We start from the raw sequence: 19,594 nt of genomic DNA on the forward strand, positions 1-19,594 counted from the left end.
AAGCTTGGCCGGAAACCCCATACAAGGACAGGGGATGTGCCAGCCTGCCAACCCCACCCCTCAGGTGGGGGAGGCGAGGTGAAGCACATCTCCGGGCTCTCGCCATTTTGAAGATGGGAGGCCCTACCCTATCAGGATTAGGCTACTGCCCCCCTCCCACAGGAGAGGGGCAGGATAGGGGTGTACCCACCCCAGGACAAGGACCCATTGGTCCCTGGCCTTCACCTACCTGTAACGCCCCTAAATCTAGTATTTAGGGGCACCCTGACCTTCCTTCCCCAGATTCCAGATTCCGAAACTACAAGAAGAGCGAGAAGAAAAGAAGACCTGCCCTGCAGCTGCAAAGGAGAGTGAGACACAACTGCTTTGGCCCCAGCCCTACCGGCCTGTCGACCTCGGACTTGCTCCTGCTCCAAACCCGGCATCTCTTGTGGCCAGCAACCTCAGAAACCCCGGAGGACCTGGCTACCTTTGAACTCTAATCCCCTGGGACTCCCATGAGTAGAGGCTCTACTCAGAACCTACCTTTCACCCCTGGCAGCAGCCTGGAACCGTGATCCCAGCCCACTCTGCACCCGCCAAGCCTGGCCGGTGCCGGAGTGAACCAAACCCACGAGGACGACCCCACGGCGACTGTGACCCCGAGTCCGGCACCCAAGGACCCCCCTCGACTATCCTGAAGAAGCTTGCAGCCTCACAACAGAGTGCCACCCCAACCGCGATCAACAAGAGGGTAAGATTTCCGACATCAAAAGGCATCCCTGCACCCGGCGCCCCACAGCCCTCTGTGCCCAATCCCGGGGTACCTACCTATCCTCCAACTATCCAACTTACCCCTCGAAGTGGTGGTGGCACCCGAAGAATCCTCGTCCCCAAGCCTGCAGTCTTTTTCCAAACCGGAGATTTCCCATAAAAATCAATTGAGCGCCCGACGGCTCAAAAGCACCCTGCAGCCAGCCGCCCGAGTGGCCCTGGCAGTGAAAACTCTACTCTAACCCACTTCCCCACTTGCCCTGAGTAAGTGACCAGGATCCCAGCTCCCACAGCCGCGTGGCTTGCCCGACAGCAGCCACCAACCCAGGCCCCCCTATCCCTCATAGGATAACATTGGGCCTAACTCTCTCTGCACCCGGCCGTCCTGATACCGCTGTGGGTGAACTGACTGTACCTACCTGACACTGGGGGACCCCTGAGTCTATGCCCAGAACTTCAACTCTGCCAGTCGAGTACTTACCCTTAAACCGCTAACTTCATTTTCCTCATAGGGTAACATTGACTGGCTTCTTCTTGGAAATTCTTCGAAGTGTGAACTTTTCAAAACTCAAAATATTCACCAAAAATCAGCCGAGTACCAAAAACGAATTTACTCACCTGCTCTTAGGTGAGCTCCCAGTGCTGGATCTTGGTGCCCAGCACTGACTCTGAAAAGTACCCACAACTATGCTTACCTTTAACTCATTTATCTTCCATAGGAAACCATTGAATGCTTTTCTGTGAAATTTCTTCTAAGTGTTAATTTCTGCAATTTCTAAATATTCCTCAAAAATCGTATAACATCTGAAAACGTAATTACTTACCTGTTTTGGATAAATGTCCCAGTACTGAGTCCAGACACCCAGTACTGGATTACAAAAGTAACGATAACCTACTGTACCTGTAACCTACATTTCCTTCCATAGGGAATCATTGATTGTTTGCTCTGAAATATTTTCTAAGTGCTCACTTTTGAAATAGCTAAATATTAGTTAAAAATCATTACAGTACCAAAGTCGACTTTGAACAGCTGATTCGGAGAACTGACCCAGGACTGGATCTAGGGTCCAAGCCTGGAATTACAAAAGTAATTTACAAAGTAATCTGTTGCATATAATCTGAATTTATCATTGAGCTCAATGTATTGTGTTTAGAAATAGAGTTGCCTACTGCAACAATTTGTAACTGTTTACTAAAAAGTCAATTGCATATACAAAAGTATTTTTATGAAACATCTCCTGTCGAGAAAGTATATTTTAATTCCAAGTGTTAGTTCTAAAATAAAACAAGCATATATTTTTTATATACAAACCATTGGCCTAGAGTTCAGTCATTGAGTGTGTGGAAATATTTGCTGACTGAGTGTGTACAACAAATGCTTTACACGTCCTCTGATACTGCCTTACTGCTCGACCAGGCTACCACTTTGGAGAGTAAGGTTATATCTAACTTTAACCTCTGTTAAACCCTTGGGGTCTGTGGACTCTGTACATCCTGTACCTATTAAGGAACAGTTTATACAGAGCCACTTTCTCACAACCACAACATCCATTTTAGCTCATCCTCATTTCTCATCCATACTTCTCATCCCTCACTTCTCATCCTACAATTCTGACTCCGTATCCCTAACTTTTTATCCCTACTTCTCATCTATCATCCCTCACTCCTCATGCTCTAATCCTAACCCCCAATCCATCTTCCCTTTCATTCTTTCCTCGCATCCTTCCCTCATTCCTTTCTTCTCCTAACTTCTTATTCCTTATCACTAATCCATCACTCTATGTTCCTTACTTGTCATCCCTCATCCCTTCTTATCAGAATACATCACCCTTATCCATAATTCCCCATTCCTTATTTCTTATCTTTGCTAGTCATGCCACATCCATCATCTGTAACTCTCCACTCCTCGTTCCTCATGTTTCAGGCATACGTCTCATACCTTATCGCTGATATCGGAACCCTACAAGTCATCATCCCTCATTCACCATGCCCTACTCTTCATCCCCTTTCTCTGTTCTGGTCCTTGCTACATTCCATCGTCCTCAAATTCTCATTTATTTTTTCCCTAATCCATTGTTCCTCCTCCATCGTCAATTATTCCTCATACATTATCCATCACACCTTATTCATCATAACACAGCATCATCCTTCTTTCCCATTTGTCAGTTGCCACAACACTCTTTCAGTGTTCTGCACCCCAGCTTCACACTGATTGGTCGGTAACAGCCAATTAGATTTAAGACACTGGGCTGCATTCTGATGATCTAGTGAATGTTTGCATTCTTATCTGTGAGTGTTGGTGGAGGACACTGGGAAGGAAATAACATTATGTGTATCTTTGTGCCCAGGGAATCCAATGCTGTATAATGTCTAATAATATTTAGGTCAATGCTTTTCTCTTTCCACTGGCCCTGGGTGAAAGCTCTGAAGGTTTTGGAACTGGAAAGGGTGTATGATGCTTGCGTCATAAATCAGGACTTGTAGAGACAGCAATAGGAGTTTATCCGAATTACTGACTCCTTTAATTTGTGCATGTAATAGATCAGAGGTTTGTGGTCAGCACAATTAAGACTGTGTGTACAGGTGAAGGCAGAACTTAAAAAGTGTATTTCATGATGTGTTTTTCTCATCTTGTGGGTCAGCCTCCGGCCACATTGAATTTTCCAAACTTTGTCGGCTGCATTGAGATGGACACGCTGAATGAAGAGGTGATCAGTTTGTACAACTTCGAAGAGACATTTGACCTGGACACATCCCGAGATAAGCCCTGCAGCAGGTAACCTGAGATGAAAGTCGATATGATGTCCAGGGCTAAAGTGTTTTTTTAAATATGAGGCTTGTGTTCAATTTGCACCAGACACTCACACAGTCACTATTCAGTGAATGGAGCAAAGGTGCTGAGGGCTCTGAACAGCTGCCACTGTGGGGTGGATGGTTTTTCCCTGACTTTGCCAATGCCAGTAGCTTTAAAAGCTACGTCGAAAGCCCTACCCTCTTGTATTAATTCAAGCCCCTGGCTTATTTTGGGCTGCGATACAAGTCACTTTATAGCAGGTAGCCCCATTAAGCCTACAAGTGGTAGATTTTAAGTCATCTTAAAAGGCGCGCCTTCGAGGCATGAATAGGTAATGAATTATTTTTTCGTAGCGAAGCAAGACACCTTACCACTTTCCTGTTTAATCACACTCTTCACCTAAAGAACCTGAGTACTTCTACTACCACCTGTATTTGACCACTATAACTGGAATTCCAGCCATTGAATGTCTAAGGTCTCCATATTTAGGCACACACTGACTCTATCCACCACCCATATGACCTTTTTCTGGAGAGATGTAAATCTTGGATCAAACTCCGGGAGACCTTATCTAGGGATGATATCAGGCCAGTACGCACTTGTAGAAGAACTCCATAGATATGGAGAAAGTCTATTCGTCCATCGCTTTTATGAGTCTGATACAATAGAAGCGACAACTGCAGTGAGAAGTGCCTGTATAAAATTCACGCTGGTCTAAAAATCTGGATGCCCACTGAAGGCAAAGATTAAGAGGTTTAATTGTGTCTCTTAGTACGTGTTAAGTGTGAAGATTCTTTTTTTGTGGCCCCTCAACTGTTCCCATTGGGTTAGTTTAGTCTTCACACAAACATGTACCCTTCTGTTTCTGGTTTTATTGGATTGAGAAAGGGAATTTGTATGTTCTCTCTGTTCAGTTTGATTGCACGTCTGTATTCTAGCATGCCTCATTCATCACTGTCTGCTAAACACATGCAAAAGTGGGTATAGAGTGCTTCTAAAGGTCATACTTTGTGCCTGTGGCCTGGGAAGGATAGGATTGAGGTTGTGATGTGCTGTGTGCGATACAGAGGTCTGGAAAATGTGGGGTGATCGAAAGGCCATCAGGCAAGGGTCAGAAGCTTGAGCATAGTGGTGTCTGCTGAACTGAGCTGCCCCAGATGAGGACAATTACCCTTTTAAGCCGTCAGTGGGCTCAGACTGCAGACCTCACTAGCTAGGATGCACTTTATCCTGACCTTTGTCAAATGTGTCTCTTAAGCACACCCCAGTACACAGGTTCTATTACATAGAATGTTTTTTAATTTCTGGCTCCTGATTTGTCTTCTAAGGTCCAAGTCTACAAGTGACCCATGGATAACTGATGGGTCTTACTTTGATGGCTCAGGCTATGCAGAAATTAAACTGGGAACTCAGTCCGGGCCCTCAAAGCGGTATGAAATGGAGGTCCGAGTGGTGTCTTACAGTGGAATAATCTTCTTCCTGGAGTCTCAAGTGAGTATGCACCCTGGCAGTCATTAGGCAGCTGGAGGGGAGGAGCATAGGGGGATCCTGGTTTCAGTGATCCTATGCATGTATGTTTTTTCCGATGAGTCCCCCAACAGTTTTAGGTCTCGCTCACAGAATACTTTAGATGTCTATTGTCGAATTACCTATTGAGTACAATACTAATGCTTACCATGGGATTATCAGTCCATTCCTTATCAATGGTTTGCGTTTTTTTGACATTCTCATTTGATTTAAAAGCATTTCTTCCTCTTTGTGTGTGCCTCCCATGGAGCATAGCTACTTTACCTTTTCCTTCGAGCATTTCATTGGAGGTACATGTGTTTTCTTTGCTCTCGCCACCTTGTACTACTTCCCCTTCAAATCCCTACCCCCATGCTCTTTATTGCAACCCCACCCACGCCCTCTCCCTTTCCCTGGCCCCCCCTTCCACAGTAAAAAAAAAACTAGAAGCCACCACAGCGCTATAATGCACACTTTCACATGAGATGTCATCATGCAGGGGCTATCCACAGAGAAAAGAAAAAGACTATAGCGTCTTGATGCATATGTGTGCAATGCGTGGTGATGCATAATTGTGTACATGTCCTCACGTTGATGGCCACCATATGTTTTTTTTGTTTGCTCTTGCATTTACTTCAGCATCTACAGCAGCTTTTTTTTCCTTTTATTTCTGCATTGACACCAAGCATTGGCACAGCCAAAAGTTTGGCTAATGCCTTTCAGAGGCAAGGCCTATTGTCATCCCTCCTTTACAAGGGCCTCTTTAAAATTCGACTTTGTGACTTGTAGTTGATCATGGATAAACCCATGTACAGTTGCCTGTCACTAGAGCTTGGTTGGAGGACTCAGTAGTGCCTGGTAGCCTGCATTCCTCAGTCTCGCATGGACCCTCTAGAGTCTGCGCTGTTCCTTTCCTAAAGGCCAGTGCAGATTAGCCCAAGTCAACTGGCCCAGGCCATGATGGTCATTCCTTTTCTCTTCCCTGAACACTTCTTCATGTGGCTTTCTACACTGAAGCGTTGTGATGCTTTTATCAACCACCTTCTCAAATAACCTCCCAGACCAGGACCTCAAAACTTAAATTTCATTTGGTAGACCGCTTATAGATTGAAATGACTGCCAATGCTCTGAACAGGTGTGGATTAGAACCTAACCAACCCACTCCTGTGAGCGGAGTCGAGCAAGTTACAGAGGCTGGAGTTCCATAGTAATGTTTTGACTGGTTATGTTTGTGGGTTAAGAATTGCTCTGACTGTTCCCGCAGTACACAAATGAATGTATACACATTCCCTCGGTTATAAGAATGCAAGCAAATTTGGATGATTACGTAATATTATTCTAGAACCACTGGCAGAACTTCCAGGAGCATTCCTAGCTGACTACCATTATGACAAAGAAATCTTTACATGTTTTGTCTTGTCCATTCCCCTGCTCTCCTCTTCCTTTTCCTCTGACACGTTCTCTCTTTTACAAATTATTGTACAAACGTTTGTTTTGAGGGATTGTGTTTGTAGCAGTGACAGAACTCCCCGGATCACCCTCTTTGCCCTTCAGTCTTTTCTCCCATCTAATTGCTGTTCCTTCTTTCTACTAATGCAGCGCTCCTTCAAGGCCTTCGCAGGTATTGATTTGAATGGATTTTGCATATTGTTTTCTATTTTGTTGTTCACGTGGTTGTTGTCTGTGGTAATGCCAGTCTTTGCTAAACACAACGCTGCTCTCAGTGCGCCCAAGTATGGCCTGTTGTGAATTATGTCGAGTGGTTTTGAGGGCAGCCACCGAATGCGGGTTCTCTGGATATAGCTGGAATCCACTCCCTGAAAGATCTAGACTCAACACCGTGTTTCTCCTCCTCTAGGGGCAGTTCCTCTGCTTGGCCGTGCAAGATGGGAAGCCTGCGCTCTACTATGACTTTGGCAGTGGGCTGCAACAGGCTAAATCTAGCATCGACCTATCTACTGTTCCAATCAGCAGTGCCTCCAGTAAACTGGTAAGAAATTCACATCAGTCTTGTTAGAGGCCTTCCTGGTCATAAAGCCTGTGAACTGCTAAACCAACCTTCTCTGAAAGCTGAGCCAAGCCACCTTTTCATAAACAATATTTAGGCTAGTTTTGTTCACAAGTGTGGCTTTGTTCCCTGCTGTGAAAAATGCCCTCCTCTTCCGGCTGCATTGAAGTTAAATGAAAGAAGTGACTGTGGCAGCACCGCTGTGCAGCAGGTCTATCAAGCCATTTCCTGTTATTTTGGTCTAAGATCAATAAAGCAAAATGCCTATTTCTGAAATGTTTTGAAACAAAAATTGGAGCATAATTGTCTGCTGAAGATGCAGAACTGTAGATCAGTTGTATTTTAGGGCCTCTCTCACTCTGTGATGTATTTGATTCTCCCTTTGTGAATTGGTTGAAAGTGTTAACAAGCATTGGCATAGCCAATAGGTCTCGCCTTTGGGACCTTATAAGTGTTTAGCCATGCAACAGTTGCATAACTAAATACTTATAAGGTCCCAAAAGCGAGACCTATTGGCTATGCAAAGCGGCCGCGAAAGTGATCGCGAACGCGATCACGATCAAACATCAAAGCGGCCGTGAAAGTGAAAGTAATCGCGGTAAAGCGCGGCACGCGCCCGCGCACATGCACTGTAGCTCTAGGCTGGCCTGGTAGCACTTTTTGGAGCCCTCTCAATAAGTCTCGCCAGACCAGCGCATGCGCTGGGTCAGGCGAGACCTAAAAATATGTGCCATTGAGAACTGACGATGAAAGTCTTGGAGCAAGCATACACCAGTAACAGATTTGTCCCATGTTGGGTGTAAAAGTAAAGGCCTTAAAATGACTGGGTAGCAGCAATAAGCTTTTCCTAAGGGAAGGGTGAAATGAAGCTCCTACAGTGACACTGTGGCAGTAACAAACTACACCACGGATCATGTGGAATTGAGGATCCCAAGGTGACGGGGCAGCAGTCTCAGACCTGCCTCACGAGCGATGTGACGTTATTTGTCTTATTGTGACAGGGGAGCAGTAACAAACCTACCCATGGACTGGGCAGAATGGAAGGTGGCCTTGAGAATTTTCTTCCCCTTAATCGATTTCACTGTATCTTAGACCATGGTCTTCGTTTTACGGCATCATGCCCTGCCGTGAAGGAAGTTGAGGGAAAAGAGAAAAAATAAGGGAAGCTGGACTTGCATTGTATAAAAATCCTTGCATGTGAAAATAGATTTGTAGCACTGTCTCTGGTGTTGTATAATAGCAACAGTATTTTTGTCCTACTTTGCTGTGACCCCCTGTGCCCACAGCCGGTCGCTCCTCACCTCTGCTCTGCCGCTTCCTGCTGCCTGCCTGCTGTTGCTGACACCGCTCACCGCTTTCACTGCCGCTGACCTTCGCCTCCCGGTAGGTGCCGCCTCCTGCTCCCTGCCGGCCGCGGCCCCCTTTTTTCGCTCTTTTTCACCGCCGCCACTGTCCCTGAGTAGTTTCCTTCGTTTTTCCCGCCGCTGACCCCACTGACCCGCCTCCCCTCGCAGCCCATTGGCCACCCCGCTCCCGCCTCCCAGCTGACCCTCCCTCCCGGCTCCTTAATTATGACGCCCCCTGAGCGACCGCGCAGCGGGAGCGCCGATTGAGCGCCGAAGGTGCGCCAAAGGTAAGCCCGTCTGCGCCCGTCCGCGCCTGGACCGCGCCCAGCGCCAGACACCCTGGCCCCCGCAGAGGCCACCCCACCCGTCGGACTTACGACGCCGCCACCCTCAACACACTCCACACCGGCCGAACCCCCGGCTGCTACCGAGCCACCCCGAGATGCACCCATGGACCCTTCACCTGCCAGTCCTGCAAGTTCTCCTGCATCCGGACCTGCACCGCACCCACCAAGCCGACCCCCAGTGGCAACCACCTCAAGTGCATCCTGCTCAACACCCGCTCCGTCCACAGACACGCCGTAGAGCTCTGGAACCTCCTCGACTCAACATCTCCAGACGTCGCCTTCCTCACGGAAACCTGGATGAACGCCTCCTCAGCCCCCGACATCGCCATCGCCATGCCGGACGGCTACAAGATCATCAGGAGGGATCGCGTCAACCAGACTGGAGGAGGTATCGCCATCGTACACAAAAGCACCGTTCGCATCTCGACTGACTCCATCGACGCATTCAACGCCGCCGAGCACCTGCACTTCCAGATTCACACCGACCCCAAGACTACCCTCAGAGGCACCCTCATCTACAGACCCCCGGGACCGCGCACACAATTCTGCGAAGACATCACGGACTTAATCAGCCCACACGCCCTCCCATCCACCGACTACATCCTCCTCGGGGACCTCAACTTCCACCTGGAGAACAACAAGGACCGTAACACCACCGCCCTGCTGGACAACCTCGCCAACCTCGGACTCAAGCAACTGGTCAACACCCCCACCCACTACGCCGGACACACGCTCGATCCCGTCTTCTCATCCAGCAAGCACATCACCTTCAACCACTCCAACGGACTTCACTGGACTGACCACAACTGCGTCCACTTCAGCTTCAGAAAGAACACGGTCCGCCACCACCCGAAGCAGGCTCCCCACAGAAACTGGAGCAAGATCACCACCGACCAGCTCGCCACCTCCCTCAGCCACAATCCACCAGTCAGGACAACGGACCCCAACGCAGCAGCCCGCAACCTCATGCAGTGGCTGACCTCCTGTGCCGACGACCTTGCCCCACTGAAGAACCCACTCACCAGGCCCAGAAGCAAGAAGGCCCCCTGGTTCACCAATGAACTCAAGGACTCCAAAAAGGCCTGCCGCACCCTCGAGAAGGCCTGGCTCCTCGACAAAACCACCGACAACATGACCGCCCTCAAACACGCCACCCGCAGACATCACCAGCTCATCCGCACCACCAAGAAGAAATCTCTGAAGGAACGACTGGACAACAACGCCCATGACAGCAAGGAGCTCTTCAACATCGTCAAGGAATTCTCCAACCCCAGCACCGGCAACAACGACATCACTCCTTCACAGGACCTCTGCGACTCCCTCGCCTCGTACTTCCACCGCAAGATTGCCGACATCCACAACAGTTTCGGCGCACCACCCCCGCACCCATCGGTCGAACCTGTGCAACTCGCCCCCACCCTCCAGACATGGACCGAGGTGACCACCGAAGACACGGCCCGCATGATGAACACCATCCACTCCGGATCTCCGACCGACCCATGCCCCCACCATGTCTTCAACAAGGCAGACTCCACCATCACACCCCACCTCAGAGACATCATCAACACCTCCTTCGACACAGCCACCTTCCCGGAGAGCTGGAAGCATGCCGAGCTCAGCGCCCTGCTGAAGAAGCCAACAGCGGACCCGACCGACCTCAAGAACTTCCGCCCCATCTCGCTCCTTCCTTTCCCTGCCAAAGTCATCGAGAAGGTCGTCAACAAGCAACTGACCGCCTTCCTCGAGACGAACGGATCCCTCGACCCATAACAGTCCGGATTCAGAGCCAACCACAGCACCGAGACCGCCCTCATCGCAGCCACCGACGACATCCGAGCCCTGCTCGACAACGGAGAAACAGCGACACTCATCCTCCTAGACCTCTCCGCAGCATTTGACACTGTCTGCCACCGTACCCTAGTCCAACGCCTCAACAACACCGGCATCCAAGGGAAGGCTCTGGAATGGATCACCTCATACCTCACCAACAGAACACAGAGTACGCCTCCCTCCGTTCTGTTCTAAGGCCACCGAAGTCATCTGCGGTGTCCCGCAAGGATCGTCGCTCAGCCCCACCCTCTTCAACGTCTACATGAAACCCCTCGCTGCCATCGCACGCCAACACAACCTCAACATCATCTCCTACGCCGACGACACCCAGCTCATCCTCTCCCTCACCAGAGACCCCGACACCGCCAAAGCCAGCCTACACGAAGGGATGAAAGACGTCGCCGAATGGATGAACATCAGCCGCCTGAAACTGAACACAGACAAGACAGAAGTCCTCATCCTTGGACCATCACCCTCCGCATGGGACGACTCCTGGTGGCCCCCGGCCCTAGGCACCGCACCCAAGCCTACGGACCACGCACGCAACCTAGGCTTCATCCTGGACTCCTCCCTATCGATGACCAGACAAGTCAACGCCGTCTCCTCATCATGCTTCCACACCCTCCGCATGCTCCGCAAGATCTTCCGATGGATCCTGACCGAAACCAGGAGGACGGTCACCCAGGCCCTCGTCACCAGCCGACTAGACTACGGAAACACCCTCTACGCCGGAACCACAGCCAAGCTGCAGAAAAGACTCCAGCGTATCCAGAACGCCTCCGCCCGACTCATTCTGGACGTCCCCCGACGCAGCCACATCTCGAGCCACCTGAGAGACCTGCACTGGCTCCCTGTCAACAAGAAAATCACGTTCAGACTCCTCACCCACGCACACAAATCCCTCCACGACCAGGGTCCAAGGTACCTCGACGACCGCCTGACCTTCTACACGCCCACCCGCCAGCTACGATCCGCGTTCCTCGCCCTCGCCGCCGTTCCTCGCATCCAGAGAGCCACCGCCGGAGGAAGATCCTTCTCCTACCTGGCGGCTAAGACATGGAACTCCCTGCCCATCCACCTGCGGCTGACCCAGGACCCCCTCGCCTTCAGGAAACAGCTCAAGACCTGGCTATTCGAGCAGTAGCAGACCCCCTCCCCCAAGCGCCTTGAGACCCTTCCGGGTGAGTAGCGCGCGATACAAATTCCATGATTGATTGATTGATTGATTGATTGAACCCAACACTTTTTTGATTGAAATATATGCCTCTCTTTTCCGAACATAACAACTTGGTGCCTTGTACAACACCAAGCAGAGGATGCTGGGATGGATGAATGCCAAAATGCTCAATTTATTTAGTAAAAAACAAAATGATAATTTTAAATTTAAAAAGAAAATAAACATATTTTATGAGGAGTTACCCCGTTAGAACCCATATCTAAAAAGAAAAGTTAATTTGGCCTTTTAATCTACGTACATCCATTTTAAAAAGAAACGTGACGCATTATTTCAATTTTCAAGTTAAAGATCTCATCCTCATAATGAATACGTTGCATTTTTAATCTTACCAAAGTTCTTTTGTGATGTTTCTGGTAAGTCATTTCTGAGAATATTGAAGTGTTACTTGTCAAGACGCCTCAAAGTCGTGTTGTCTTGGGCATTCGTGCATTAATGGGTCTCCAGGTCCTGAGAATTTCACTCTGTTCATTTTACCCCAAGAGTGATGCTAGCTGTGGCCAGATTGGCGCATTCTCAAAGAAGGGCTGCATTAGCACTGACTGGTGAACTGGAAGAGTTGTGTGCACAGAGTGCACCAGTCATGTTTTGAGGGCTGAACAAATTGGTGTATTAGCAAAGCCATGGACCTTCTGGGCTGTATTGATTGGTGTATCGCGAGGACAATGTGCTATGGGTTCACAGACTGATCCAAACTGGCCTTGCGAATTGACCCTGCTGTGATAGGTACACTGCAAAAATGCAATGGTGAGCCTGCACAGAAATGTGAATATGCAAGGTCATGCATGAGGTTGTGGTGTGGCAACTTGGAATGTTTTCTCCTTGGCAGCTTCATAAAGTTACTTTCAAAACTTTGCAACATTTAGGGATTTCACAAAGATTGCAAAGTTTAAAAAAAGACAACAACTAGTGCGGAACATGTTTGCTAAAACAGGTTTGCCAGACCTTTAACAGGCAAACTATTTTTTAAACCGAAATTCCTTTTCAAATAAAGTGGGGAAACTCCCTGTAGTGTGCACAGTTTGAGGTTTCACACCATTTAGGGGTGTTGTTGAATCTTGCCACAAGCTCTAATTACTTGGACTGTGAGAGCATGCACAGACCGAGACTAATATCTAGGCAGAATCTAACCCCATGGGCAATATTTAAAAAAATCGCCACCCTCACCAAATTTAATCTTGGGGTCAACATAAAATAAATATGCTAAGGACAATTCATGGACTTAGTGATCTCTCTGTAGTGTACATCTCCAATGCTAAATCAAGTTCAGTAAACGTCAAGGTTCCCTCACGCTGGTAGGTTGCTGGCTTACTGCTCAAGGCGACCTGTGTAAGGTGAACGCCCACATGAAAGTTGGTGAAATGACACATTTTTAATGCATAATGGTGTGTCCCATTTCAGATTGAGATTATCCTGCATAGCGCTGCAGGCAGAAAAAAGATTTTCATCCGCCGGGAACGAGTGACCATCTTTACTCTTGAGCATGAAGACATCAAGCTGTATTCGGCCACCGAATGCTTCCTAGCAGGAGTTCCCCGAGCTAGCCTGCCAGAGAGGTGAGATATAGTTTGCAATTGGGGACTGTGATAAGACCCGCTGGTCTGAGGAAGAAGAGGGTTGTTGCTCTGTCCTATTGGAATACAGCTCTCCATGTAGCTTTGCTTAATAGATTAACATTCTTATGACTGTTCCACTCCTTTGAATCCTCGCCAATAGCACATTTTCAAAAGTGCATATATCCCTGAAAGTTACCAAAGCAGAAGAATCAGTGGTCTATCAAGGCAAGAAGCATAACGTAATGGTTCCCACTTGAACTCATGAAAATATTTAAAATCATGAGAATCTAACTAAAGATCCCCTCATTGGAAACCCAAGTAACTTTTCTGTGACACTTTGATAATGAAGTCTTCGGCCTGCAAGTTGATATTCATTCCTAGAAAGTGAGGCGCTTGTTTTTTTTCCCATGATCCATGCACACTTGCATCCACTTAACATGATGAATAGTTTTCAAGAGACCTCTGTACCTTATTAACTTATAGTATGCGTAGAGGCGGGGTGCATGACAGATTGTTAGCATTGAAGGTGACATAGTGATATTTTCAGCAATATTTTTTTAACCATGGGATGTACTTTAAACTACAAACGAGGACATTTTTGTTTTCGGTTATTCACTTTGCTGGAAGTGATGAATATGCATCTCGTACTTGACCGAAGGCAAGATGTAGTGAAAATTGTTTTAAAGATGGTGAATGAGAATGGGTAAAACTGGAGGAGCAAAAGATCTAAGGGATTACTTAGTGAATGTGTACTTATTAGTTACATCAATGGGATCTACCTATGCCATGTCAAGGGACTTTCTTCTAACATTAACCATTGTTTCTCAGTTTGCAGGCCATATTCCCCAATGGGGGTTCAATCCGAGGCTGCATGAGAGGCCTGAAAGCTTTGGATAGATATATCGACTTGAAGCGCATGTTGACGATCGGTGTGAGCTACAGCTGTACCTCTGATCTGCTGGTGAGTAGAAAGCACATGCATGTCTCCTTGGATGATAGTAATTTAAAGATCCACCCATCATAAGCCGAGTCACACCTACCCTGCTATTTGCAATACTTAATTTTTCATCTTAATTTCTTCTGGTGTCTGTTCTTCTACATAGAGGATAGCTATTTGTCACTCTGCCTCCAGGTGGCCAGAATTAAAATTTCACTTGATGAATGCTGTTGCAAAGAAGTTATTTCAAACCATTTCTTTACAATTCTCTCATTAAATGTACGTTTTTGAGACTTTTCTATTCTCAAAACCTACTTTTGTGGAACTTATTGTTTGTGGCATGTGTGACTGTAGATACACATGCTCTGAATACCTCTGCCATATAGTGCTGGGCCTGAATATTTGCAACACCCGAAGAAGTTAGTCATTACACTAGATGGTAGGAATATGCAGTGCATGTGAATCTACAGCACTACATGCTATCAACACATGTTTACAGCTTAAGTAAAATTTTTCATTCTCACAATTTAAACTTTAAAGTTTTGGAGAAAATGTATCCAGATTTGAGGAGGAAAGAAATATGTTCAGTCCTGTCTCCATCTAGTCTTAGAAAATGTTATTTTGCTTTTTCTTCCCTTCGTACACGTTCCCAAGCTGTCATGAGCTGTCAATCTGGGAGTGTTCCATTCCTCTACATCTGGCACTAGGCTGTCAGCTGCAGTACTTGGGAGGTCACTGCAAGGACCACTGACATCCGTAGATGTAACCGTGCCCAGGAAGCATGACACTTAGCCTTTACCTGCTACAATCCTTCTGTTTTCTGGCACTTCCTTTATCATGACTCTTTTAAAAAAAACTTAAGATTAAGGTGTTATTGCACTTGTTTTGATAACATGTCTGCCTTGCAGCCATATGGTGCTTCACAATACACAACAATCTAGAACAGACCCGAAAAGACAATAACTACCACTTGTACTTAAAGACCTGACAACAAATATTAACAAGCATTGGCATTGCCAATAGGTCTCGCCTTTGAGACCTTATAAGTATTTTGACATGTAACACGCATTTATAATTAATAAATGACTACTATATATAAATTAAAAATTATGGAGCAGAGATTGGAACACTAGCATGGAAACATAAATAAACATGTGTACTAAGAAACCCACTGCTGCATTTGTGCTTGGAGGGGGGGACTTTTAATATGAAGTGTCACTTTAAATCCCTCCTCAATGTGTCACATACACCCGAGCAGCATAGAGTGTAGTCTTTTAAAATTGTCATTACTTAATTGATGTGCGCCACTAATGCTAAAGCCGGCCCTGGACAAGTGCAACGCTTTCAGCCAGTCTGGGCTTTTTACCCAGCAGCAGAATGTATTCTGGGGTGTGTAGTTTAATTTGTCATCTACGTAGGTGCTGAAAAAACGGTGTGTACAAAGCGCTGTTGTCTAAAAGGATGAAGGTGTCACAAATGACAGACCTCCAGTTGGCAACTATGTAAGAGACTTCAAAGAAGAACGAGTTGCGCTGAGGTATCCAGATCATTCAACGGTGGACTCTGTTCACCCTACTCTCAGGTGGAACTGCACGTTCCTGGTGTCCAAGTCATCCAGTTCGCAGTTGAGTGAAGCTGCATTAAAATAGCTCCCCTCGGTGTACAAATGCACGAAGAACATGGAAAGCATCTGCCCCCTCTCTTCCAACACCAACTGCATGCTGCGAGGCGGCCACGTGAGCGCGTGAACTCATATGTGACAGAATGGGGAATGGGCAGCATTCAATAAAAGAAGAATTCGATTCCAACGAGATCCCCGCCCCATGCACCATGCCCCGGAGCGAAAGTAAAAAATCTGGTGCAGTAAGCAGGAATGTAGGGCTTCCTGTGTAACTCAACAGACAAAGGGAGTCTGAGCAGGGAGCGGTGGGGTGAAGTGTGCACATGTGCACTGATACAACACGTTTTTGTGAATTTGGACTATCCCCCAGGTGAACCTACGTCCTTACGTCCAAATGCAAAATGCGCACTCCGATGCACGCTCACAAATAAAATGTACTGAGGCGCGCATGCATAAGGAGCACATACACAGATTCGGGCCCCTCAAAAATGCACAAGTGCACTTGCTGCACACCCAGAACACACTAATCGAGTCAAAAATTGACACACACACACAAAGCACACGGATGGGGTCTGACAGACAGATATGTCACAGTGCGTCCTCAGTGGCCCCTAATGATACACATGTGGAGCAAACGCACTACCGCTAATTAGAGCAGTAAGCATTTTCCGAGGAGCTTCTAACAGCCCTTAATGATGGCGCTGTGGCAGTGCTCGTTAGCTCTTCATTAGGAGCTGCAGATTAACGGGCTCTCACCTTTTTCAACAAGCCCGGGAGTTGTGTGCGCGCGCAAGATTAGGGATACCAAGATAGTTTGGGCAAAATCAGTCTTTTCCACTGGACAATGGGGTATGAATGAAAATAGGCTAAGCCAGGAGCAGTCCATTTTTTAGCATTAACATTTGTGATATTTTAAAATCTTTCAGCTGGCAGCAGTGTTAGTCGTAAGTGAAAAAGCAGGAACGATTGTGCCTTCTACAAAGGGGACCCAAGCCAGTGACGCTCCCAAAGTAGCTCTGTGAAGTTTGGAAGCTGTGAACGGTGCCTTCCTGGTGCTGGGGCAAAGCTCTGATTGGTGAATTACGTCCCCTGCTCTGAGATCACTCTGGCCTTTGCATCAGCTCGGCAGTGATCAATGAATGGCGCACAGCATTGCCCGCTGCCTCTACCCCTGTCCTGCTGGGTGTGGCCTGGCTCTCGTGTGAGATTTCACCGGGGCCCTGGCTGTGGTACGCTGGTCAGGCCTGGATGTCACTGGTCTTGCGACATGGGCACTGCTTTGCAGTGACATGTATGTTCAAAAACACACATACATGTATGCTGTGTGATAAGGTACATTGTAAAGTGGGCATATAGCCATATCCAGACAAACTGCAGACTACTCGCCTCGTCTTTGACTGCAGTATAGGCATTCCTGAAAAAGTCATCGATCACGTGGTTGCCCATTACCCCGCATTATCTGTTTTTAAGGTCTTGTTCCTGCTTCCCCTGCTGAAAGGAAGGTAGTTTGAGTATCCCAGCGCAAGCGGTTTGTGCAAAAGAAAATGGAGAAATGAATGTCCAAGAATGGAATATTTTTCTTTGGACATCGTGGTCCATGCACCGCGTTAGTCCTCTATTTTGCTTCTTATATATTCCATAATTTGGCAAATCGGTCTCCAGTGGTCATGTGAATCTACCTGGTGTGTCGGCACCCGTGGCGAGCGCACCCCGCTGCTCGTTCGTGGCGCGTACCATAGAGAGCAGGGCTGTTCGTGGCCATTGTTCGCGCCCTTGCGCCTAGCTGCCTTCAGTGACCCGCATGCGGCACTTCCTCCTGGGGGGAGGGGGCCTGCGGCAAACCCTCGTGCAGGATAATCCAGGGCCACAGCCGAGCTGGCGCTCACCTGTCTCCAGTGAAGTGTCCTTGTGGGAGCGCTGATGGATGGGGGCGGTGCATTTGAAGGTAAATAAGTCACCGCTATAAAGCTGTGCCCCCACCCCGGAGCCCACCGCGCTGCCACTAATTAGAGCAGTAAGCATTTTCCGAGGAGCTTCTAACAGCCCTTAATGATGGCGCGGTGGCAGCGCTTGTTAGCTCTTCATTAGGAGCTGCAGATTAACGGGGTCTCAGCTTTTTCAACAATCCCCGGAGTTGTGTACGCGCGTGCGCTAGCTTCAGCAGCATCTGTTTACAATTAACGTGAACGCGAGAGCATGCGCGATAATTGAAAACAGATGCTGCTGAGGCTCACTCCCGAGCACCCTAGACCAGGGCAGAAAGAAGGCGGGACATGCACCCGCCTTGGGCCAATTGCGTGCTGTCTTTCTTAGAAAGACAAATGCAAAGGCCAATCGCGGGTTAAGCACACGCACAAGCGTGTGTTCAGCGTTGAAAAGTCCTTACTAAATGCCTCGCAGAGCAGCACATGTTCCCTGGCACAGGCGAGACCTAAAAAGTACCCCACAACAGTCCAATCAAATCCAAGACCCTTATATGGGTTTTCCACTGATCCTACCTATAAACAATATTATCAGAAATAAAGTTGTTCAGGAGTATTTTGAGTTCACTCACTGGATCATGACACTCATGTGAAACACGTGAAGAAGAGCTGTAAACTGCATGGCAGCATGAGCTTCTCTTATGACAGAACGTAGCAGGTGGAAATCCTAGGGTTTGAGAGTTGGGCCATTTGCACCTCTTACTAGAATGTTTAATTGATTGATTTAGGCAATGAGGACAGATATAAGGTGTGATAAATTCTTAGGTGGGAGGACTGCTATATAGTGTAGTGATAATATAATAGCTTCCCACATAAGTCGAAGATGTCTTGTCCTCTTTATCGCATTTAACAGACCATGTTGTATGTATTAACATAAGTTCATTTTGAGACTGTGACGAAACACGAGAAAAAAGTATGCGTCATGTATGACTGGATAGACAGGACCCACAAGAATCTTGGTAACAACTACTCCTAATTTGATTGTATGCCTAGAGGTGTACATACCCCAATGACTGCCAAACATGTTAAAAGACTGATATTGTCCCACATGTCCAGCTGTCTCATATACGGTCACGCCTTCACCTTTGAGGCACTAAATGTGGAAGGAGCCTACATCAATCTTGTGCATTGTAAACATCTAAAACGTGACTGCTTCACCTTTCTAATCATGACACAAGTCTGTCAATCAGTTTAGTTCCAAGAAACCACACCGCAGCATAGGATCTCTCTATAAACACAAACAGAAATATTTGCACTAGTTTAGGTTTTAAAAACACAAATATTTAGACTCATAAGCACCCTTTCTGAACCTACAAGGAAGTGCCACATGAAAGAATTGACAGTCATGCAGAAAATGGGACTAGTGAGCTGTATGCTAAAGCTATATGCTTCTTACTTGCTCTCTGTCGTCCTTCTTTTACCTCTCTTGTCACTCAGAGTTTTGAGTTGATGATCTGGGGTCATAAAGAACTCCACAACAAACAAACGTAGTGCGACAGGTTATGGAGTCTCATCGATGTTGCAAGAGGAGGGACGTGTTTAGGGAGGCAAAGCAGTTATGTATTTCCTTTGAAAACACAGACATGGTCATTTGCAAGACTGGTGTGGTTTGATGCATTAGGTACTGGAAATATACAGGTAAAGTTTTTTTAAATATACAGGTAAAAAAGCTTGACATGA

At 47.3% G+C, this 19,594-nt stretch overlaps 1 protein-coding gene across 1 annotated transcript in view; it reads left to right on the forward strand.

Annotated features, from left to right (window-relative positions):
• Positions 1 to 19,594, forward strand: part of LAMA5 (laminin subunit alpha 5) — a 402,322-nt gene that overhangs the window by 307,902 nt on the left and 74,826 nt on the right. The window contains exons 64-68 of the mRNA XM_085615185.1: positions 3,396 to 3,529; positions 4,876 to 5,038; positions 6,912 to 7,043; positions 13,220 to 13,374; positions 14,203 to 14,335. Coding sequence (XP_085471311.1) covers positions 3,396 to 3,529; positions 4,876 to 5,038; positions 6,912 to 7,043; positions 13,220 to 13,374; positions 14,203 to 14,335 — 717 coding nt within the window. The remainder of the gene's footprint in view (positions 1 to 3,395; positions 3,530 to 4,875; positions 5,039 to 6,911; positions 7,044 to 13,219; positions 13,375 to 14,202; positions 14,336 to 19,594) is intronic.

Source organism: Triturus cristatus, chromosome 7 (genome assembly GCF_964204655.1).
Source record: "Triturus cristatus chromosome 7, aTriCri1.1, whole genome shotgun sequence".
Classification (NCBI taxonomy): Eukaryota; Metazoa; Chordata; class Amphibia; order Caudata; family Salamandridae; genus Triturus; species Triturus cristatus.